The sequence below is a fragment of the Rhipicephalus sanguineus genome, chromosome 6, assembly GCF_013339695.2.
Source record: "Rhipicephalus sanguineus isolate Rsan-2018 chromosome 6, BIME_Rsan_1.4, whole genome shotgun sequence".
Classification (NCBI taxonomy): domain Eukaryota; kingdom Metazoa; phylum Arthropoda; class Arachnida; order Ixodida; family Ixodidae; genus Rhipicephalus; species Rhipicephalus sanguineus.
Window position 1 is genome coordinate 75,878,194 of NC_051181.1, and position 22,988 is coordinate 75,901,181.

Here is a 22,988-nt window from a genome sequence, read left to right on the forward strand (position 1 = left end):
CACGGTATGATGACCTTGTTCAAGGACTGTCAAGAACCTCTTCCACACATGCACACGGGTTCGTGAAACGTGCGTGCGTTCTCCATCATGAGGAACAAGTATAAGCACTTCAGCTTACCGCTTCTGGTGTTGGTAATACCCATATTGCCGTTAGCAGCGTTACCCAACTGTAAACAATTAGTTATATAACACATATGCGGCTCTTCAACATATATGTGTGCGTATAAAATTTATACAGATCTTTAGCGTCATTTTGTAAAGTTTCGCTCAGTAAAAAAAAATTACGCCACAGTCACCTTCCCGCCGCATGCTTCGCATAACATCGACTCCCACGCTACGTGGGATCTGCCGAACTTTTTTTTCAGTTATTCATGTCAAGTCCAGTGAATCGTATTCTTCATACACTGATCCTCTGCTATGCGAATTTTAGTATCATACAACCTATGGAGACGACCAGGAGAGCGCCGAGACGTAGGCGGCTAGATAGATAGATAGATAGATAGATAGATAGATAGATAGATAGATAGATAGATAGATAGATAGATAGATAGATAGATAGATAGATAGATAGATAGATAGATAGATAGATAGATAGATAGATATATAGATAGATAGATAGATAGATAGATAGATAGATAGATAGATAGATAGATGGATGGATGGATGGATGGATGGATGGATGGATGGATGGATGGATGGATGGATGGATGGATAGATAGATAGATAGATAGATAGATAGATAGATAGATAGATAGATAGATAGATAGATAGATAGATAGATAGATAGATAGATAGATAGATAGATAGATAGATAGATAGATAGATAGATAGATAGATAGATAGATAGATAGATAGATAGATAGATAGATAGATAGATAGAAACGGCCAAATTGCCTGAGGTTCACTAAGAAATGCTTCGCATTTAATACCCGTCGCGTACGTCATGAAACACTTTCTCTCAGTCACGTGTGGCACATACCCGCATACCACAGTTCATGTTATGCGAGTATGTGCCACAGGTGATGGAGTCTCAATCAACACAGTGACCGCGAAAATACACATTGACAGGCAAGGAAAGTGATAATAATTGTTGAGATTTTACGTCGAAAAACCACGATATGATTATGAGAGACGCTGTAGTGGAGGGCTCCGGAAATTTTGATCATCTGGTATTCTTTAACGTGCCCTAACATCGCACAGTACACGGGCCTCTAGCGGTTCGCCACCATCGAAATGTGACCGCCGCGGCCGGGATCGAACCGTGACCTTCGGATCAGTAGCCGAGCACCTTAAGCGCTACACCACCGCGGCGGACGCAAGGAAAGTGAAGAATTGTAGATATCTGGGCCAGTTGGTATGGATCCATGGAAGTAAGCGGCGCGAAAAGCAAGACGACACACACAGAAAGTGAAGGAACTGAAGACAGAACACCCCTGGAAGACGCTCGAATACCATCCACTCATTAACGAAGTCCGCAACGTGGACCACGTGGATTACGCAAGAACTGGGGTCTATGCTTCCTACAATAACTCTACCGAGAGGGCCAGGCCCCTCATAATTACCGGTGACTTCAACATTGATTTATCAAAACCATACAACGCCTGGTTCTTCCACTGCGGGAAAGACGGCTTGGATGTGGACAGGGGATCACAATGCCTTGTTGCCACGTCCAGGATAGGAGGCATCACAGATCATTTCTTCGTAAGAGGCATCCACGATTTCCGCCAGCTCGCACTTTACTACACTTAAGCCCCTTGTAGCCGCGATAACGAACGGTTGCGATAACAAGTCCGGTCCAGCTGCTCGTACTCATTGATCACGGTGATGATGAGCTAGTTCAAGAACTGTAAAGAACCCCTTCCACACATGCACATGGGATCGTGAAACGTGCTTGCGTTCTCCGTTATAACGGACAAGTGTAAGCATACAACTGTAACGCATCTATAACAATTGAGCTGTGTTCCTTCTTTCTCCTGTTCGTATTCGCGCTATCCAGTACTGAAGAATATAAACACTACATGTCAGCTTACCACGTGCGGTGTTGGTAACACCCATGTTGCTGTTGGCATCGTTACGCAACTGTAAAGAACTGGTTATATAAGACGTATGCGACTCTTCAACATATGTGTGTGCGTTTACCATTTGAACATTTCTGCAGCGTCATTCGGTAACGTTTCCATCAATGTGAAAAATTACGCCACAGTCAACTTACCACGCATGCTTCGCATAACATAGATTCCCATGGTACGTGGAATCTGCCAAATTCTTTCCTCAGGCAGTGCAACATTGCTTTACGATGTTATCCTTACGAAAAATAATGATAATAAGATAACTTTAAAACTATTCTAACTATATTGAGTTGAACTACAGTACAAGTGGCTGGAAATTCAGTTATAATTTCTAACAACTACATTCTTCGTCGATACGGGAAATACGCATGTATGGAGAGGTCGATTCTAAATTAACGCTGCAGATTTAACTGGTTATATGACCCCCATAGTCACAGTTTCCACTGTCACCACATGTGGCCCGACGAGCTTGCGAATATGTTTTCGTTTTCCTTTTTACTTCAAATAGAGCGGCGGCAGGCGGACGTAATTATTAGAGACCGGATTTTAGGCAAATGCCTATTTTGTTCCTTGCGCTTCTGTAGTGCCACTTCGATATATGAGCATGAATTAGATGTTAAGAAAGGCTTTTATATTGTCCCTATGGTGCCTATAAATGCCTATTTTTGGCGTTTGTGCCTAAATGCTCACAAATGCCTATAAATGCTTATTTTCAAAATTGGCGCTTGTTTTATCACTATTTAGCCTCAAGTTGCGCTCCCGGTAGCCGTTTGAGACCGTCATTCATGCTACCGCGCCACACCGACGGTTCGGAACTATGGGGCTCAACCTAGTCCTGTAGTTCAACCAACTCCCGGAAACAACTGCTAGTAGCCGTGAAGTGGGACACGCACATTCGCCGCCGCAGAGACATGGCGTGCGCGGTTCGCGAATGCGAGACCGTGGGCAGCCATCAGCAGAAAGGATAGTAAAGAGCAAAAAAAGAAAGGAAAATATAATGTGCACGCGGCTTTAGTTTTTGTGAGTTAACTTGTAAGGTGTTCACTGCGTCAGCGTAGCCAGATTTTTTTTTGTTTCAGAAGGGAGGTGGGGGGGCGAGGGTTTCAACCATACTGTATGTATGTTCGTGAGTGCGTTTTTATGCATGCGTGCATATATATACGCATGCAAAATTGAAAAGTTTTGAACGGGAGGGGCGTTGAACCCCCTCTCTCCCCTGGCTACGCCAGTGATTCACTGGCAGGGGGGAAAATTGGCTCTACGCGATTCGGCCCGGACAATAAGAGGAATCACTCCCTTCTGGTGTTTTAGCGATCTGGCTATATGCTCGTGCTCTGCCCTTCTCAGTCATGCCGAGAAGACACCCAGGAGTTGGTTGATTCGACAGTGGAATGTTGACTCACCGTGCAGAACACGGGAGAGACCGTGTTCTGCGAACAGTGCGGGACAAAGCACATCGCACGGCTATGTTCAACAATTTAACGCATTTGTGCCATCTTAAACAATAACATTTTTGTTTTCCTTTCGTAGATAGAGCTCGCGCACGTCTTCTTTTCAAATTATGTGCATTTATTTGAAACTTTATTGTGCCTATATGTACTATTTTGGAAGCCTAAAACGTTGTTTTGCCTGCCTATTTTTGGCACCTAAAACGAGCTTTTTTGGTGCCTAAAAATCCGACCTCTAGTAATTATAGCGATCGGTTCACGTCGTCAATGCGTGAAGGACATTGGTCTACGCAGGGAGACTACGGTATGCGCTTCAATATAGAGCAGCTGCTATAGATATCGCGCGTGCAGTGCTCAGCAGAGTGGCGTAGTGGAAGCGTGCTGGGCCTATAACCCAGAGGTCCGTGGATCGAAACCACGCTCTGCTACAAATTTTAGGTATTTTCTTTTATAGTCCTCTACACATTTATGACGCACATTTTCCCGCGAAGCTGGAGTACAGCAGAGTGGCGCAGTGGAAGCGTGCTGGGCCCATAACCCAGAGGTCCGTGGATCGAAACCACGCTCTGCTACAACTTTTACGTATTTTCTTTTATACTCCTCGACACATTTATATGACGCACATTATTGCGCGAAACGAGAGTGCAGCAGAGTGGCGCAGTTTAAGCGTGCTGGGCCCATAACCCAGAGGTCCGTGGATCGAAACCACGCTCTGCTAAAACTTTAACGTATTTTCTTTTATACTCCTCGACACATTTATATGACGCACATTGTTGCGCAGAACGAGAGTGCAGCAGAGTGGCGCAGTGGAAGCGTGCTGGGCCCATAACCCAGAGGTCCGTGGATCGAAAGCACGCTCTGCTACAACTTTTACGTATTTTTTTTTATACTCCTCGACACATTCATATGACGCACATTATTGCGCGGAACGAGAGTGCAGCAGAGTGGCCGGCCCAGCAGGGCCGCGGTTCTAGGTTTCTTGCCAACGAGGATCCGGATTCCAGGTACTTCTGCCTCAACTACCGACAGGGCGACTGGTTATTAATACGTTATTTTTACACGCCGACGTACGTGCAAGGCCATACAGAGTGGAACATTTCCGTGATATGCTGTCAAGCATGAAATTGCTGACGGACGTGGTTGCCCTGGTGGCGTATCGAATGAGTCACGTTTGGGCCGTAACGTTCAAAAGCTGTGACGCCGTGAAAGAATTGTTACGGGCGAAAGAAGTGAATGTGAAGGACAGCCGGTGCATCGTTATTGACCCCGGCAATCAAGCACTGCACCTGAAGCTACATTGGATGCTGCATACCGTGCCGGATGATGACATTTGTGAAGCCCTGGCACCCTACGGCCGAGTCACCGACGTGGCGAGGGAAAAGTGGCGTGTGCTCGGCCTACAGGATAAAGGCTCTTCGACTCGACTGGTCACCCTGGTGCCGAGGAAGGGCCTGGGGGCGGATGACGTACCCCATCTGCTACGCATAGCAGGTGAGGAAGCCCTAGTAGTTATTCCTGGAAGAGCACCACTCTGCCTTCGGTGCCGTAACACAGGACACATCCGGCGCGACTGCCGCGTCCCGCGCTGCACACGTTGTCGCCGTCACGGCCATGAAGAGTTCCAGTGCGTGAGGACGTACGCAAACGTGGCAGTGCCAACGGCCGCAGACGAAAACGCTGAACTTCTTATGGATGAAGTGGAAGCTGAGGAAGCCTCAGCCGGAAGCGTCAAGGAGGCGAAAGCCTCTGCGACACAATCGGCGAAACCGCAGGGACAAACGGCCGGAGCAGCGCGTGGGCCAGGAACACCCTCAAGACATGTGAACAAGGACTCGACCATCGACGTCCAAAAAAAGGACACCGCGACGAAGACAGCGCCGGACATCTCGGAATCAGCTGGCAGCGAACCTTTGGACGTAAGCAAGGCTGGAGGCTCGATAGGGAAGAGGACGCGAGAGGAGTCGACGAACGACGGCACGAAGACCGACGCAATGAACAGCGAGGAGCCACCGCAAAAGTCGGCGGGAATGCGCCGGTCGTCAATACGGCCCACGCCGAATATCCCGCCGGACAAGAGAACGGCGGAAACGGCACCTAAGCAGACTGAGAGTCTTCTTCCTGCGAAAGCACTCGGGCGCGCCCTCGAGTGCTAACCAATACCGAAGGAATGGCGTGGACAGCGGCTCCTCGAGAAAGGTACGCTGTGGACTGCATTTGTTTAGAAAACCAGCTGCTCTGGCCGTAATGAACACTTCTTGACATAACTATGAGTAGAGTTAACGGTGCTACGTGTGATTATGTATTGTTATGTATTGTGTTTAATTCTTTCAAGTATTAGCAATGAATTTGGAGAGGGGAATTAGAGTTGCTACTAATAATGTGCGCGGCCTCGCAGCAAGGCGGAGGCAGTACCAGCTGAGCCGTCTATGCGTTGAAAAGGACCTTGATATTATCGCCATACAAGAGACGAAAGTTGAAAGTGAGGAGCAAACAAACAAAATGGTAATGCCCTTTAAAACATATTACAACGTATGCATCTGTCACGCTGTCGGCGCGTCTGGTGGCTGCGCTGTCTTGGTTCGAAGAGGCATTGGTATAAGTGAAGAGGCCGTCACTGTGAACGAAAACGGACGACTGATAGTCCTCGACTTTCATTTTAGCGGATCACAATGGAGGCTTATCTGTTTGTATGCGCCAAATGACATAAACGAAAGGGAAGTTTTCTTCACGGATGTCGAACGGTACCTTCAATGCGACAGAGAGATCATTTTTCTGGGTGATTTTAACTGTGTGTGTTATGCAGAAGATCGCGCTAAACGTACTACCGCTCGTGACAAGAGTGCAGTGTTCTTAAACACTTTAATAAGCGATTACAACCTAGAAGATGTAGGTCACCTTATGGCCAGTACATTGCAGCCGCGATTTACGCACTATCAGCGAGATAGCCAGGCAAGACTCGACAGAGCCTATATATCTTCACTTCACTTTATTTCCTTAAGTACCTCCATCGAGGGGTATTACATAAGGGGTGGTGTTTAATAAAACTATACAAGGGTGTTTTTAATAGCTTCAAAAAACATAGATGGGTTAGTGATGGCAGAAATGTCTTGAGGAAGGCCGTTCCAGTATTTTGCTGCTCGTATGAAAAAAGAGGCTTGGAATGTGATGGTCCGGGTACGTGGCAGTGCGACTTGAAGAGGGTGACCAGTGCGATGAGATATGCGTGAAGGGGGTGTGACGTACGGTGGATGATTCAGTGAGCTGAAATAAAACATATGAAAAAGAGAGAGGGCGGCAACCTGTCGGCGGAAGGCAAGCGTTTGCAAACCCGATTCCGCCTTCAAGTAGACTGAGATCGTTAGATCGTGATATCGTTAGATCTAGTGCCTTTTTGTGATAGCTATGTTGTACAGCCGGTGTCTTTTAGCGACCATAGCATAGTATGGTTTACACTGGGTACCAAGCCCAAAAAACTGCGGTTTGATTGGGCGATGTGGAAGTTTAACGAAAAACACCTGGACGATGAGAAGTTTGTGAATGATGTTACCAGCCAGATTAGAAACTTGTTAAGAAATAAGTTTTTACATTACGCGGAAGCATGGGAAGACTTTAAGGTCCACGTGAAGATGGCTGCGATTGAGATAGGCACCACTAGACGCTCTAATGAAAAAATGAGAGAAAACGAGCTCCAGAAGGAACTCAATTTCCTTATTTCAATGGATCGTGTGCAGCCGGGAAAGTATCGCGAAGAAATTAGAAAAGTAAAAAGCGAGATGGAAGCCATTGACAGAGAAAAATATAGAGCAGCGGTTATTAGGGCACGTGCGGAAAGACTATGGGCTGATGGAACGCCGAACAAACGCGCTCTTTCTGATGAAAAGCGTTATGCGAGAAAAAATGAGATAGGACAGATTACTTATCGTGATGGTGTTACTTCTGACAAGAATATGATAGAACAGGCCTTCATAGAACATTACCGCCAATTGTTCGGGGTCCCAATCCATGCGGGAGATGAATATGAAGCACGGTTTTTAAATTTCATGCCACGTGTCGATGACGAGGTCAAAGCTAGTCTGGAGGAACCGATAAGCGTGCGGGAAATAGAACGCGCAATCGAAGAACTTCCTGCAGGCAAGTCGCCAGGTCCCGATGGATTAGGAGCTGCTTTCTACAAGGCATTTGCACCTTGGCTTGCTAAAGTATTGCAGCATGCATACGCAGAGGCATAGGAAAAGCAACGGGTGCCGCCGTCTTTCAGGAGTGCGCACATGGTTTTAATACCTAAAACAGATGACCACAAGACGCTCTTATCGGTGGGTGGTTACAAGCCGATCAGCCTTACAAATACCGATTACAAGATTTTCATGAATGTGTTGGCAAAGAGACTTCAAGCAGTCGTAACTGAACTAGTCGGCCCGCACTAAACTTGCGGCATTAAAGGTCGCACGATTGCTACAAACACACACGCAGCACGAAGTGTTCTGGAGTGTTGCGATGCTTTCGCTGGACGCGTTGCTTTGTTGCAGCTTGACGTGGCAAAAGCCTTCGACCGCGTGTCCCACGATGTTCTTTTTCTTATTTTAGAGTACGTGAATGTTGGAAAAATAATTTTAGATGGCGTGAGAATGGCCTATGACCAATGTACTACACAGATTATAATTAACAAGTCTCTCAGCGCAAAGCTTTCAGTGATGTCTTCCCTCAGACAAGGGTGTCCTCTAAGCCCATTGCTTTTCGCGCTATATCTCGAGCCCTTTTGTTTAGCAGTGATGCGCAATGAAAACATCCGAGGTTTCAAATTACCACGTGCTGAAGTTAAAATACTGGCATACGCGGACGACATCGCGGTTTTCTGCGAGGATCGCGACAGCGTTCTTGAAGCTGTAAGCCTCGTAAAGACATACTGTGAGCAATCTGGAGCTCAGATAAATTGGGAGAAGAGCCTCGGGATTTGGCACGGTCACTGGGACAATACGCCGGCTCATTTTGCAAACGTCCGGTGGTCAACAACGCCGGCTAAGTACTTGGGTGTGCCCCTCGAGCACTATAAGGACACTACGCAGTATTGGTGTGACGAGGCAGAAAGAATGAGGGAAAAAACAAAAGCTTGGCAGGGGCGCGATTTATCAATGTTTGGACGCGCTACCGTGTGTAATATTTTCTTAATGGCGAAAGTGTGGTACGTCTTGCAAATCCTATCTATGTGTCGTTGAAATGTGCAAAAAATGCACCGTGTTTTTGCCGTATTCATATGGGCTTCAAGTTGGGAGAGGGCAAGCAGAACCAATTTGTTTCGTTCCGTCCGCAGTGGTGGGCTAGGTCTGTCAAATCTCTTTATCTGAAAAATTGTGTCTCGTTTTCTTTTTTTGCGTGAGCAGACAAACGATTTTCTGCGCACAGTGATTCAAGTTAGATTGGGGAAAGCACTGCCGCAATTTCTTGTAACTTCCACAGATATGGTGGGAGGAAGCGTCACTGGCTATTTGCGTGAAGTGGTTGATTCTTTCCGTTTTTTATACACTGGCTTTTCAATTGAGTATTTGTGTTCTGTGACAAGAAAAACACTGTACAGAGATTTAATTGATTCAATGTTGCCGATACCTTTGTACAGATCTGTAAACTGGGGAGGCCACGGAGACGATGTATTGAAACGGGTTAAAAAGATGCCAATTAGACCTTCTCAAAAAACGTTTTTCTTCAAGCTACATACAAACACGCTACGCGTAAAAACATGGCTGGATGAAAAAGGCATAGATGTTCCATGGACTGTAAACTGCTTACTTTGCAACAAACCAGAAACCATCGAACATGCTTTCGTCGACTGCTGGGATGCAATCTTCCACTGGGACGTCTTACAGCGGACCCTTAAAAAAGAACTACTGATTACGCCTTTGGGAATTCACTTTTTACCAACAGATAATGCGGGGGGAGTTCCGTACGATATGTTTATGCTCCTTGGCCTCCACAGTATGTGGAAAACGAGAATGGCAGTTAGACATGTTGATGTGGATGCCCGTTCGACGAGAGTCAACTTCATCGAAAGTATTGCATATATTCGGGAACTATATCGTGCGCAGAGTGAACCACCCGTGTGGGTGGAGATTCTTGATGATTTAGTGAAACTTAAGAGATTTTAATAATGTAATGTTAGCCAAAGTGTGGTTGACATGTTTTAGCACGTACATATGTATTCCTTTGTAATGCATGCAGGCAATAAAGAAAAAAAAAAAAGCAGAGTGGCACAGTGGAAGCGTGCTGGGCCCATAACCCAGAGGTCCGTGGATCGAAACCACGCTCTGCTACAAGTTTTACGTACCTTCTTTTATACTCCTCAACACATTTATGACGCACATTATCGCGCAAAACGAGAGTGCAGCAGAGTGGCGCAGTGGAAGCGTGCTGGGCCCATAACCCAGAGGTCCGTGGATCGAAACCACGCTCTGCTACAAGTTTTACGTACTTTCTTTTATATTCCTCAACACATTTATGACGCACATTATCGCGCGAAACGAGAGCGCAGCAGAGTGGCGCAGTGGAAGCGTGCTGGGCCCATAACCCAGAGGTCCGTGGATCGAAACCACGCTCTGCTACAAGTTTTACGTACTTTCTTTTATACTCCTCAACACATTTATGACGCACATTATCGCGCGAAACCAGAGTGCAGCAGAGCGGCGCAGTGGAGTGGACTTCCGGCCACTGCTGTGTACGGACGTGTGCATCATGCGCTCCGTAGGGGCGGATACAGCGGCCCGGATGGGTCGCGGAAACAGGATTGTCGCCGAAGATGAACAGGATTACGAAGTCGTTTTGCCGCAGTTGCCTACAGGTGCGTGTGTTATGAATACTGTTTTTCTACACGGAGATAATAAGGCAAGGCCGTATCGTGTTGAAGACGTCCGTGACACTTTGGTTAGTCTGGGTATGTTGCCTGAGGTACTCGCCTTAGGCGCTTTCCAGATGAACCACGTCTGGGCCGTGACTTTCAGTACAGCGCAAGCCACGAAAAAGATGCTAGCACTTGGTGACGTAAAGATAAAGGAAAGGCGCTGCCTCGTTATCGACCCGAACAAGCAGGATGTCCGGCTAAAGCTTTATTGGCTCCTGCATAATGTACCGGATGAAGATGTGCGCACCGCACTCGTAAATTATGGAAGAGTGACAGAAGTATCAAAGGAACGTTGGCGTGTCCAAGGTATCGCCGATAAAGGAACCTCGACCAGGACTGTCACCCTGCAATTAAAAGCGGGCTTGACAGTCGAAGACCTACCACACCAGCTCCGAGTGGGCGGTATAACAACGCTTTTGGTTGTGCCAGGACGGGCACCGCTTTGCTTACGATGTCGACGAACGGGACATATACGCCGGGACTGTCGCATACCTCGGTGTGGTCGGTGCAGACGCTATGGTCACGAAGACAGTGAGTGTGCCCAAACATACGCCAGTGTGGTCGGGCCTGTGGCTGGCGACCATCTCACGGAGCACATAATGGACCAAGCTGATGCTGAAGAAGCAGCGGAAAGAAGAAATCGGGGTCCCGTATTCACGCCCCTTTCTAAGGGCCCGAAAGACGAACGAAGCGAAGCGGCTCAGGCTGAACAAACGGGTCAACAGACCAACAGCGTGAGCTCAATACCGCGGGACGAAAGCGACAACGAAAATAAGCAAAGTATTGGGTCGTCGACTGGACAACCTGAAGATATGGACGTCACAAGAGCGGGGACAAGCGCAAAGCGAACGCTTGAAGATGCCAGCAACGAGGACGCAGAACCAGAGAGGACAACAGGAGGTGAGCCGGCAACGAAAGCGGCAACGCTCAGGCGACCCAGCTTGAGGTTCAAGCCGAACATCGCTGCGGGCACACGTCCGCCGCCGAAGCCACCCTCGTAGCCACGGGGGAAGACAGTCAACGAGGGACCTAAATCCATAGGCGCTCAAGGACATAGCAAATATGGCTTCATCATTATGTGACGCGTGTGGAAAGTGCACGCCTTGTACGTGTCTATCCACAACTTCAACGGTGGAAGCCGGGGATGTGTCAATCGGCGAGGTAAGAACCATGCGGCCCGTATCTAGCCCGAGGCCTTCACAGCCCATAACTACGTTGCGTATCGCAACTTTAAATGTGCGCGGACTTCGATCTAAGCGAAAGCAATATCATGTTAGTCGTCTTTTCCTAGAGGACGACCTCGATATCACAGCGGTACAGGAAACGAAGGTCGAAAGTCAAGAACAAACGGACCGCATGGTCGAACCTTTTCGGTCCCGCTATAATGTTTGCATATGTCATTCTGTTGGCGCCTCTGGAGGGTGTGCTCTTTTTGTGCGGTACTCTTTAGGATTTGTTGAAGAGTATGTTCATTGAAAGGGCTTGAAAGGGTCATTAATGAATTAAGTGAAGGGAAAACGCCCGGCCCGGATGGACTAGGCACAGCTTTTTACAAAGCATTCAAAGATGAGCTGCCGGAGCTCCTGCTACGCCTCGTAGCGGAGGCTTACGAGGTAAAGGAAATACCGCCGTCCTTTCGAAGGTCACATATTGTACTCATACCCAAAAGTGAAGATCCAGTGAATCTCTGTCAGTGAGTGCTTATCGTCCCATAAGCCTCACTAACACTGATTATAAGGTTTTTATGAAGGTACTCGTCAAGAGACTGCAAAGCGTAATACGGTTAATCGTAGGACCGCACCAAACATGCGGAATTAAGGGCCGAACAATAGGAACCAATATCCACACTGCGAGGAGCATCCTTGAGTGTTGCTATGCATGGTACAGCCAAGTAGCAATGTTGCAACTAGACCTGGAAAAGGCTTTTGACCGTGTCATGCATGATGTACTTTTTTCAATATTGAAACATGTAAATGTAGGAGACGTTATTTTAGAAGGGGTGAAGATGTCGTATAGGAATTGTTTTGCTAGCATCGTAATTAACAAGGAAGTCACTGCAAACTTTCAAATTGCAAGGAGTGCCCGTCAGGGTTGCCCAATTTCCCCCTTGTTATTTGCTATCTACTTGGAGCCCTTTTGTTTGAGCATAATCAATAGCGACAAGATACACGGTTTTAGGCTAATGACGGCTGAGGTCAAAGTACTGTCCTACGCAGATGACATCGCTGTTTTTTGTAAAGACAGAGGCAGCATTAGTGAAGCAGTCAGTGTAGCAGACAAGTACTGCAAGTGGTCAGGCAGTGCCTTAAACTGGGATAAGAGTGCAGGTTTTTGGCATGGTACCTGGGACGAAAAGCCTGAATTTTTCGAAAAGGTTAAGTGGAGCTCCGTGCCGACGAAGTACCTCGGTGTGCCACTGCAGAAATATAATGATCCCAGTGAATACTGGAACGACGAGACAGAAAAATTAAGGGAGAAAGCGAACAAGTGGGGAGGAAAAAACCTATCAATATTCGCGAGGTCAACAGTTTGCAACTTATTCTTAGCAGCAAAAATTTGGTATGTACTTCAGGTGCTGTGCATGAACCGCTCAAACGTACAGAAGATACACAGAGTTTTTGCCACTTTTGTTTGGGCCTCCAAGTGGGAACGCACGAGCCGTACAAATCTTTTCCGGTCAGTGAAAGCGGGTGGATTGGGATTAGCCCACTTATTTCTAAGGCAGATTGTTTCCAGGTTTATGTTTCTGCGAGATCAGAGCCATCCTTTCTTACGTACCATGCTACAAGTTAGATTATGTTGTTATCTACCCGAATTTGTTGCATCCACTTGTTGTGCTGGGCGTAGCGGCATCCATGGTTATCTCAACGAGGCTGTTTCGGAATTTAACATACTAAAAGTACGTTTTTCTTTGCAGTACCTTGGTGTGGTGACAAAAACACAATTATATAAAGACTTTATCGATGTAATGCTGCCTGTGCCGATGTATCGTGCGATGTATGAAAAAGGCCACGGAAAAGACGTTCTTAAAAGGGTTAAAAGAATGGTGGTACGCCCATCAGCAAAGACCTTTTTTTTCAGCTACACACTGGTACACTTCCCGTAAAACCATGGCTGCAGGAAAGGGGCTTATTTGTTCCGTGGTCTGTTAATTGTCTCCTATGCCGCAAACCAGAGAGTGTCGATCACATTTTTTTGGACTGTTTGGATGCTACGTTTCATTGGGACATCCTTACAATGAACTTTAAAAAAAGACTTACCTTTGACACCCCATGGAATCCGTTTCCTACCGGTTCACAGTGACAGTGAAATACCGTATGACATGTTTATGCTGTTAAGTATGCACGCTATTTGGAAATCATGCATGGCATTTCGACATGTTGACGCGAATGCCCGTTCTGTCAGAGAATACTTCATTGAAAGTATAGCTTACATAAGAGATGCATACAATGCACGAGAAGAACAGCCGGAATGGCTCCCTGTACTGAATGAACTTGTAGCACTAAAGCGCTTTTAAACAATTTAAGCCAAACAAAGTGTGATTGGCGGTTTTAATGCATTGTTAAATATTTCTTGTCAAACTACACCTGTTTTTTTTTGTGTGTGTACACGATGTACCTCGTTCTGAATAAAGAAAAAAAAAGCAGAGCGGCGCAGTGGAAGCGTGCTGGGCCCATAACCCAGACGTCCGTGGATCGAAACCACGCTCTGCTACAAGTTTTACGTACTTTCTTATACTCCTCAACACATTTATGACGCACATTATCGCGCGAAACGAGAGTGCAGCAGAGTGGCGCAGTGGAAGCGTGCTGGGCCCATAACCCAGAGGTCCGTGGATCGAAACCACGCTCTGCTACAAGTTTTACGTACCTTCTTTTATACTCCTCAACACATTTATGACGCACATTATCGCGCGAAACGAGAGTGCAGCAGAGTGGCGCAGTGGAACCGTGCTGGGCCCATAACCCAGAGGTCCGTGGATCGAAACCACGCTCTACTACAAGTTTTACGTACCTTCTTTTATACTCCTCAACACATTTATGACGCACATTATCGCGCGAAACGAGAGTGCAGCAGAGCGGCGCAGTGGAAGCGTGCTGGGCCCATAACCCAGCGGTCCGTGGATCGAAACCACGCTCTGCTACAAGTTTTACGTTCCTTCTTTTATACTCCTCAACACAATTATGGCGCACATTATCGCGCGAAACGAGAGTGCAGCAGAGTGGCGCAGTGGAAGCGTGCTGGGCCCATACCCCAGAGGTCCGTGGATCGAAACCACGCTCTGCTACAAGTTTTACGTACCTTCTTTTATACTCCTCAACACATTTATGACGCACATTTTCCCGCGAAACGAGAGTGCAGCAGAGTGGCGCAGTGGAAGCGTGCTGGGCCCATAACCCAGAGGTCCGTGGATCGAAACCACGCTCTGCTACAAATTTTACGTACTTTCTTTTATACTCCTCAACACATTTATGACGCACATTTTCCCGCGAAGCGAGAGTGCAGCAGAGTGGCGCAGTGGAAGCGTGCTGGGCCCATAACCCAGAGGTCCGTGGATCGAAACCACGCTCTGCTACAAGTTTTACGTACCTTCTTTTATACTCCTCAACACATTTATGACGCACATTATCGCGCGAAACGAGAGTGCAGCAGAGTGGCGCAGTGGAACCGTGCTGGGCCCATAACCCAGAGGTCCGTGGATCGAAACCACGCTCTACTACAAGTTTTACGTACCTTCTTTTATACTCCTCAACACATTTATGACGCACATTATCGCGCGAAACGAGAGTGCAGCAGAGCGGCGCAGTGGAAGCGTGCTGGGCCCATAACCCAGCGGTCCGTGGATCGAAACCACGCTCTGCTACAAGTTTTACGTTCCTTCTTTTATACTCCTCAACACAATTATGGCGCACATTATCGCGCGAAACGAGAGTGCAGCAGAGTGGCGCAGTGGAAGCGTGCTGGGCCCATACCCCAGAGGTCCGTGGATCGAAACCACGCTCTGCTACAAGTTTTACGTACCTTCTTTTATACTCCTCAACACATTTATGACGCACATTTTCCCGCGAAACGAGAGTGCAGCAGAGTGGCGCAGTGGAAGCGTGCTGGGCCCATAACCCAGAGGTCCGTGGATCGAAACCACGCTCTGCTACAAATTTTACGTACTTTCTTTTATACTCCTCAACACATTTATGACGCACATTTTCCCGCGAAGCGAGAGTGCAGCAGAGTGGCGCAGTGGAAGCGTGCTGGGCCCATAACCCAGAGGTCCGTGGATCGAAACCACGCTCTGCTACAAATTTTACGTACTTTCTTTTATACTCCTCAACACATTTATGACGCACATTTTCCCGCGAAGCGAGAGTGCAGCAGAGTGGCGCAGTGGAAGCGTGCTGGGCCCATAACCCAGAGGTCCGTGGATCGAAACCACGCTCTGCTACAAATTTTACGTACTTTCTTTTATACTCCTCAACACATTTATGACGCACATTTTCCCGCGAAACGAGAGTGCAGCAGAGTGGCCAGTGGAAGCGTGCTGGGCCCATAACCCAGAGGTCCGTGGATCGAAACCACGCTCTGCTACAAATTTTACGTACTTTCTTTTATACTCCTCAACACATTTATGACGCACATTTTCCCGCGAAGCGAGAGTGCAGCAGAGTGGCGCCGTGGAAGCGTGCTGGGCCCATAACCCAGAGGTCCGTGGATCGAAACCACGCTCTGCTACAAATTTTACGTACTTTCTTTTATACTCCTCAACACATTTATGACGCACATTTTCCCGCGAAGCGAGAGTGCAGCAGAGTGGCGCAGTGGAAGCGTGCTGGTCCCATAACCCAGAGGTCCGTGGATCGAAACCACGCTCTGCTACAAATTTTACGTACTTCCTTTTATACTCCTCAACACATTTATGACGCACATTTTCCCGCGAAGCGAGAGTGCAGCAGAGTGGCGCAGTGGAAGCGTGCTGGGCCCATAACCCAGAGGTCCGTGGATCGAAACCACGCTCTGCTACAAATTTTACGTACTTTCTTTTATGCTCCTCAACACATTTATGACGCACATTTTCCCGCGAAGCGAGAGTGCAGCAGAGTGGCGCAGTGGAAGCGTGCTGGGCCCATAACCCAGAGGTCCGTGGATCGAAACCACGCTCTGCTACAAATTTTACATACTTTCTTTTATACTCCTCAACACATTTATGACGCACATTTTCCCGCGAAGCGAGAGTGCAGCAGAGTGGCGCAGTGGAAGCGTGCTGGTCCCATAACCCAGAGGTCCGTGGATCGAAACCACGCTCTGCTACAAATTTTACGTACTTCCTTTTATACTCCTCAACACATTTATGACGCACATTTTCCCGCGAAGCGAGAGTGCAGCAGAGTGGCGCAGTGGAAGCGTGCTGGGCCCATAACCCAGAGGTCCGTGGATCGAAACCACGCTCTGCTACAAATTTTACGTACTTTCTTTTATGCTCCTCAACACATTTATGACGCACATTTTCCCGCGAAGCGAGAGTGCAGCAGAGTGGCGCAGTATTCCACTTCCGGCCACGCTAGCGTACGGACGCGGAATGAAGGGCTCCGACGGAGCGGTATCAGCGGCCCCAGCGGGCCGCGGTAACAGGCCTTTTGATGCTGTTGAAGATTATCAGGTTATCCTGCCGAACCTGCCAACAGGAAAAATTGTGCTGAACACTGTTTTTATGCACGCAGACGTAAGTGCAAGGCCATATCGAGTCGAGGATTTCAGGGACACGTTGATTCATCTTGGGATGCTTGCCGACGTTGTCACGCTGGGGGCGTATCAGATGAATCACGTCTGGGCTATCACCTTGAAAGATGCCACCGCTACGGAGAAGCTGCTCGCCGCAAAGGACGTCAAGGTGAAAGACCGCAAGTGCCTTATTATTGACCCTAATGACCGTGGCGTTCGCTTCAAGATTCACTGGCTGCTTCATGGTGTGTCGGACGAAGACGTGCGAACCGCACTCTTGCCGTACGGGAAGGTCAGTGAAGTTTCTAGAGAACGTTGGCGTGCTCAAGGCGTCGCAGACAAGGGCTCAACGACTCGAATGGTGACCTTGAAGTTGGGTCCTGGAGTCAAGATTGATGACCTTCCGCACCAAATCAAGGTGGCCGGTGAGCTTGCACTGATTGTTGTACCAGGCAGAGCCCCACTTTGCCTTCGTTGTAAAGCTAGTGGACACATCCGTAGGGAGTGCCAGGTGCCACGTTGCACTATTTGCCATCGCTATGGCCATGAGGCAACCCAATGTGCGAAAAGTTACGCAAGCGCCGCCGGTTCCCTGAGAGGCGTGGATACTTCAGAGCACCTTATGGACGAAGCGGATGCAGAAGAAACAGCGGCAGAAGTGGGACGCGAAGCCCCACCCACCGTTAAACCTTCCGAGTCGACCTCAGTAGAAGCGGCGGAGAAGAGCAAGGCATCTACCGAGCAGTGGCCACCGCTGACGGAGGCTGCTGATGCGAAGGTCCGCAAAAATAACGACCTCTGCGCTACACCGGCTGACAACGACGGGGACAAGCCCGCGGACATGGACATTTCGGAGGCTTCGACTTCCAGTCCGTCAGCCAAGCGGGCTCATGAGGACACTGGCGAGGCAACAACGAACGACGATGGTGAAGGACAACCCCCGAGCAAGACGCCCCCCATTCGACGGCCCACTTATCGACCTCGACCGAATCTGTCCACCAGCAAAACGGTGGCGGCAACTCCGCCACCTGCGCCGACGTAATGCTAACGGCGCCATGGCTCAACGGCCTGGCATGCCCTTTCTTCCTGAGGTAAGCACCAAGTTCCCAGCCTCTCTTTGATATCGCAATGATCATCCTTGCTAAATCACTACGCATCGCTACGCTTAACGTACGAGGCCTTGCGTCAAAAAGAAAGCAGAGTCAGGTGTACCGTTTGGTGACCGAGAATGACCTCGACGTTGTAGCGATACAAGAGACTAAAGTAGATGGTGAAGCAGAGACTGGGAACATGGTGCGGCGTTTCACGTCGGTCTATGATACCGTGGTTAGTCATGCTGTAGGAACATCGGCGGGCTGTTGCCTACTGCTGCGCCGTAGCTTGTGCCTATCGAGACGGGTAATAATTTGTTGTGACGAGCGTTTGATTGTCTATGATTTCCTTCTTGAGAATAAGGAGTGGCGTATTATTTGCGTGTATGCACCCAATAATGTAGAAGAAAGACGCTCCTTTTTTGAGCATGTTCGCCAATTCTGCGAATGCCAGAAGCTAGTCATTATTATCGGCGACTTCAACTGCGTACTATCTGCAGCAGATAAAACGAGCAGGAGGAACTTTAATGATGCAAGCACCAAAGCTCTTCGAGAAATAGTGAGTGATTTCTGCATTGAAGATGTAGGAAAATGTTTAGAAGGTGCACGTGCTGTACAATTAACTCATTACCAAGGATCGAGCCATGCCCGACTAGACAGAGCGTACGTGTCTCTGGATATTTTACCATTTTGTCAGCAGTACCATGTTATGCCGGTCTGTTTCAGTGATCATTGCCTGGTTAAATTTACTATTGCTAATCGGGCGGAAACGCGAAATAAATTTCAATGGGAGTTATGGAAATTGAATAGCAAGCTGCTGAAAGACGAGGTCTTTGTGAAAGAAGCAATTGCAATACTTAAGACACTGAGTGTGGAAAGTAAATTGATCATGGGGGAAAGGTGGGAATTCTTTAAAAATCAGATTAAAATGAAAGCACTGGAACGATCCAGCGCCGTCGCTAGAGAGGCAAGAGCTCAGGAAAACAGACTGCGTTCGAACCTTCAGATGTTTATCAATCAAGAAACACGCAGGCCTGGCGAATTCATCGAGGACATCAAGACTATAAAACGCAAGCTAGAATTTATCGACATCGAGCGATACCGCGGTGCTTTAGTTCGAGCAAGAGCTGAGAGGCTGATAAGCGGGGAAACGCCGACGAAAAGAGCGTTGGGTGCGGAAAAGTGGCATGCGCAAAAGAAACAAATAGTAGAAATTGAACGCGAAGGCGTAATCACTAAAGAAACAAACGAAATAGTTAAAACTTTTTCGGAGTACTATAGTGCATTGTTCGCTAGAAGCGTGGTTGACATCGAACTTTTCAAAAGCGAGTTCCTTGCCTTGATAGCACGGCTAGACAACGAAACGAAAGAACTCTTGGAGCAGCCTATCACTGTTGGCGAGGTGAACTGTGCGATAGAGAGCATGACTTGTGGAAAGTCGCCGGGCCCGGATGGCCTTGGTGCTTCGTTTTATAAAGCTTTCAAGAACGCCCTGTCGCCAATTCTGACCAATATTTACAATGAAGCTTACGAAACAAAGTCTCTACCCCCGTCCTTCACTACAGCGCACACGATACTAGTACCTAAAACTGACGATCCCGTAAAATTACGTAACGTAGCTGCTTACCGGCCTATCAGCTTAACTAATAGTGATTATAAAATTTTCATGAAAGTTTTAGCTCAAAGACTGCAAACTGTAATAACAGAGATAGTAGGGCCACACCAGACGTGTGGCATCAAAGGTCGTTCGATTAAAACGAATACAAGCATCGCCCGTTCTATCCTGGAATGCTGTGATGTGACAGGTGCTGGAGTCGCCATGCTACAGATAGACTTCGAAAAAGCTTTTGATAGGGTTCCCCATGACGTTCTGTTGTGCGTGCTAGACCATGTCAATGTAGGCCATGTTATTAGAGATGGAGTCGCAATGGCGTACAGGTCGTGCACTACGCAGTTAATAGTGAATAAAGTGGTCAGTGAGCGTATACCAGTGCGACGATCTCTGCGTCAAGGGTGCCCTCTTTCAGCATTGCTTTTTGGTCTGTATGTTGAATCTTTTTGCCAGTGCATTATAAAGAACGAACAGATACGCGGTTTTAAATTACAACACGTAGAGGTGCGTTTGTTGGCCTACGCCGATGATATTGCCACATTTTGTACAGACTACGACAGCATTCTGCATGTTGCTAAAATGGTCAAGTCATTTTGTATTGCAAGTGGAAGTGCCGTGAACTGGGGGAAGTGTCTCGGGTTCTGGCACGGTCAATGGCCGTCTACCCCAGACACGTTCGCCAACTTAAGGTTTGTTACCACTCCCGTTAAGTATTTGGGTGTGCCGCTGAGCAATTATATTGACAGTGAACCACATTGGCATGATGAGATCGATAAACTACGAGAAAAAGCCAATAACTGGAACGGATGGAACCTGTCAGTCTTCGCTAAAGCTACAGTATGTAACTTATTCTTCATAAGTAAACTGTGGTATGTCATGCAAGTGATTCATTGTTCGAGAATGAATGTCCAAAAGCTCCACCGCATATTCGCAGTGTTTATTTGGGGCTCCACGTGGGAACGAGCTAGCAGAACAAATCTGTTTATGCGAGTCCGTAATGGTGGGATTGGTTTAAGCCATTTGTACTTACGCCAAGTAGTCAATCGTTTTATTTTCTTAAGGGATGTGGAACACCCCTTCCTGCGGACAATGTGCCAGCTACGATTAAGCCAGGCCTTACCTGACTTCGTTGTTTCGACAGAACACATGCACGGAAGCATTCGCGGTTTCCTCAAAGAAGTAGTTATGTCTGCGCGCTTTTTGTTTACTCGTTTTTCGTTGAGCTATTTAAGTGATGTAAGCAGGAAAAAGTTATACAGAGACCTGCGTGATATGGTGCTGCCTATGCCACTATACAGAACTCAGTACAGTACAACAAAGGGAAAAGATGTTCTCAAGCGTGTAAAAAGAATGCCTGTGACAGCAGGTGTGAAAACTTTCTTCTTTCGCTTACACACTGGCACGCTGACAGTGAAGACATGGATGGCCGAAAGGGGATTTTTCCTACCCTGGGGCGTACAGTGTGAAATATGTAAAAGAGATGAAACAATTGATCACGTGTTTTTAGAATGTTGGGATGCAGTGTTTCTGTGGGATATACTGCAGAGAACACTTAAGAAAGATTTTCCCCTGCACCCCCAAGGAATCAGGTTTTTGGCCATAGACAGTGTTGGTGGCGTACCCTATGACTTGATTATGCTCTTTGTACTGCACAGTGTCTGGAGATGTCGTGTGGCAGTGCGAAATGTGGATGTTGGAGCAAGATCGGCAAGTGAATACTTTAAGGATAGCCTTCACAGATTTGTGGAAGAGCAGAAGTCTCAACCCAACGTACCGGAATGGTTGCCGAAAGTAGAATTGTTGTTGATTCAGCGCTATTTTTAGTACCACGTTCTCTAAGACCAGAGAACGTTTTTAACTATTCACCCTTTGTTATATTATTGTATTGTTAACCAATCTGTATGTACTGAAACTGGAAATAAAAAAAAAAAAAAAAAAAAAGCAGAGTGGCGCAGTGGAAGCGTGCTGGGCCCATAACCCAGAGGTCCGTGGATCGAAACCACGCTCTGCTACAAATTTTACATACTTTCTTTTATACTCCTCAACACATTTATGACGCACATTTTCCCGCGAAGCGAGAGTGCAGCAGAGTGGCGCAGTGGAAGCGTGCTGGGCCCATAACCCAGAGGTCCGTGGATCGAAACCACGCTCTGCTACAAATTTTACGTACTTTCTTTTATACTCCTCAACACATTTATGACGCACATTTTCCCGCGAAGCGAGAGTGCAGCAGAGTGGCGCAGTGGAAGCGTGCTGGGCCCATAACCCAGAGGTCCGTGGATCGAAACCACGCTCTGCTACAAATTTTACGTACTTTCTTTTATACTCCTCAACACATTTATGACGCACATTTTCCCGCGAAACGAGAGTGCAGCAGAGTGGCCAGTGGAAGCGTGCTGGGCCCATAACCCAGAGGTCCGTGGATCGAAACCACGCTCTGCTACAAATTTTACGTACTTTCTTTTATACTCCTCAACACATTTATGACGCACATTTTCCCGCGAAGCGAGAGTGCAGCAGAGTGGCGCAGTGGAAGCGTGCTGGGCCCATAACCCAGAGGTTCGTGGATCGAAACCACGCTCTGCTACAAATTTTACGTACTTTCTTTTATACTCCTCAACACATTTATGACGCACATTTTCCCGCGAAGCGAGAGTGCAGCAGAGTGGCGCAGTGGAAGCGTGCTGGGCCCATAACCCAGAGGTCCGTGGATCGAAAACCACGCTCTGCTACAAATTTTACGTACTTTCTTTTATACTCCTCAACACATTTATGACGCACATTTTCCCGCGAAGCGAGAGTGCAGCAGAGTGGCGCAGTGGAAGCGTGCTGGGCCCATAACCCAGAGGTCCGTGGATCGAAACCACGCTCTGCTACAAATTTTACATACTTTCTTTTATACTCCTCAACACATTTATGACGCACATTTTCCCGCGAAACGAGAGTGCAGCAGAGTGGCCAGTGGAAGCGTGCTGGGCCCATAACCCAGAGGTCCGTGGATCGAAACCACGCTCTGCTACAAATTTTACGTACTTTCTTTTATACTCCTCAACACATTTATGACGCACATTTTCCCGCGAAGCGAGAGTGCAGCAGAGTGGCGCAGTGGAAGCGTGCTGGGCCCATAACCCAGAGGTTCGTGGATCGAAACCACGCTCTGCTACAAAT

At 47.7% G+C, this 22,988-nt stretch overlaps 1 protein-coding gene and 17 non-coding genes across 18 annotated transcripts; all 18 read left to right on the forward strand.

Moving 5' to 3' along the window:
• Positions 1-3,873: 3,873 nt before the first annotated feature.
• Trnai-uau (transfer RNA isoleucine (anticodon UAU)) lies at positions 3,874-3,945 on the forward strand. The gene has a single exon. It is a non-coding gene; the product is annotated as a tRNA-Ile (tRNA).
• A 72-nt stretch (positions 3,946-4,017) lies between these two features.
• Trnam-cau (transfer RNA methionine (anticodon CAU)) lies at positions 4,018-4,089 on the forward strand. Its single transcript has one exon. It is a non-coding gene; the product is annotated as a tRNA-Met (tRNA).
• Positions 4,090-9,891: 5,802 nt separating this feature from the next.
• Trnam-cau (transfer RNA methionine (anticodon CAU)) lies at positions 9,892-9,963 on the forward strand. Its single transcript has one exon. It is a non-coding gene; the product is annotated as a tRNA-Met (tRNA).
• A 72-nt stretch (positions 9,964-10,035) lies between these two features.
• Trnam-cau (transfer RNA methionine (anticodon CAU)) lies at positions 10,036-10,107 on the forward strand. Its single transcript has one exon. It is a non-coding gene; the product is annotated as a tRNA-Met (tRNA).
• A 4,080-nt stretch (positions 10,108-14,187) lies between these two features.
• Positions 14,188-14,259, forward strand: Trnam-cau (transfer RNA methionine (anticodon CAU)). Its single transcript has one exon. It is a non-coding gene; the product is annotated as a tRNA-Met (tRNA).
• A 504-nt stretch (positions 14,260-14,763) lies between these two features.
• Trnam-cau (transfer RNA methionine (anticodon CAU)) lies at positions 14,764-14,835 on the forward strand. The gene has a single exon. It is a non-coding gene; the product is annotated as a tRNA-Met (tRNA).
• Positions 14,836-14,907: 72 nt separating this feature from the next.
• Positions 14,908-14,979, forward strand: Trnam-cau (transfer RNA methionine (anticodon CAU)). The gene has a single exon. It is a non-coding gene; the product is annotated as a tRNA-Met (tRNA).
• Positions 14,980-15,483: 504 nt separating this feature from the next.
• Trnam-cau (transfer RNA methionine (anticodon CAU)) lies at positions 15,484-15,555 on the forward strand. The gene has a single exon. It is a non-coding gene; the product is annotated as a tRNA-Met (tRNA).
• A 72-nt stretch (positions 15,556-15,627) lies between these two features.
• Trnam-cau (transfer RNA methionine (anticodon CAU)) lies at positions 15,628-15,699 on the forward strand. Its single transcript has one exon. It is a non-coding gene; the product is annotated as a tRNA-Met (tRNA).
• Positions 15,700-15,771: 72 nt separating this feature from the next.
• On the forward strand, positions 15,772-15,843 carry Trnam-cau (transfer RNA methionine (anticodon CAU)). The gene has a single exon. It is a non-coding gene; the product is annotated as a tRNA-Met (tRNA).
• A 503-nt stretch (positions 15,844-16,346) lies between these two features.
• On the forward strand, positions 16,347-16,418 carry Trnam-cau (transfer RNA methionine (anticodon CAU)). Its single transcript has one exon. It is a non-coding gene; the product is annotated as a tRNA-Met (tRNA).
• A 72-nt stretch (positions 16,419-16,490) lies between these two features.
• Positions 16,491-16,562, forward strand: Trnam-cau (transfer RNA methionine (anticodon CAU)). The gene has a single exon. It is a non-coding gene; the product is annotated as a tRNA-Met (tRNA).
• A 216-nt stretch (positions 16,563-16,778) lies between these two features.
• On the forward strand, positions 16,779-16,850 carry Trnam-cau (transfer RNA methionine (anticodon CAU)). Its single transcript has one exon. It is a non-coding gene; the product is annotated as a tRNA-Met (tRNA).
• Positions 16,851-16,969: 119 nt separating this feature from the next.
• LOC125758858 (uncharacterized) lies at positions 16,970-18,159 on the forward strand. The gene has a single exon (XM_049416538.1). It carries the CDS (start codon positions 16,975-16,977, stop codon positions 18,157-18,159), a length of 1,185 nt encoding a protein of 394 aa, XP_049272495.1. The 5' UTR covers positions 16,970-16,974.
• Positions 18,160-21,760: 3,601 nt separating this feature from the next.
• On the forward strand, positions 21,761-21,832 carry Trnam-cau (transfer RNA methionine (anticodon CAU)). The gene has a single exon. It is a non-coding gene; the product is annotated as a tRNA-Met (tRNA).
• Positions 21,833-21,904: 72 nt separating this feature from the next.
• Trnam-cau (transfer RNA methionine (anticodon CAU)) lies at positions 21,905-21,976 on the forward strand. The gene has a single exon. It is a non-coding gene; the product is annotated as a tRNA-Met (tRNA).
• Positions 21,977-22,048: 72 nt separating this feature from the next.
• Trnam-cau (transfer RNA methionine (anticodon CAU)) lies at positions 22,049-22,120 on the forward strand. The gene has a single exon. It is a non-coding gene; the product is annotated as a tRNA-Met (tRNA).
• Positions 22,121-22,624: 504 nt separating this feature from the next.
• On the forward strand, positions 22,625-22,696 carry Trnam-cau (transfer RNA methionine (anticodon CAU)). The gene has a single exon. It is a non-coding gene; the product is annotated as a tRNA-Met (tRNA).
• The last annotated feature ends 292 nt before the right edge of the window (positions 22,697-22,988 follow it).

Coding starts and splice junctions, on each gene's coding strand:
- LOC125758858 (XM_049416538.1), top strand. CDS start 16,975: ATGAAGGGCTCCGACGGAGCGGTATCAGCGGCCCCAGCGGGCCGCGGT.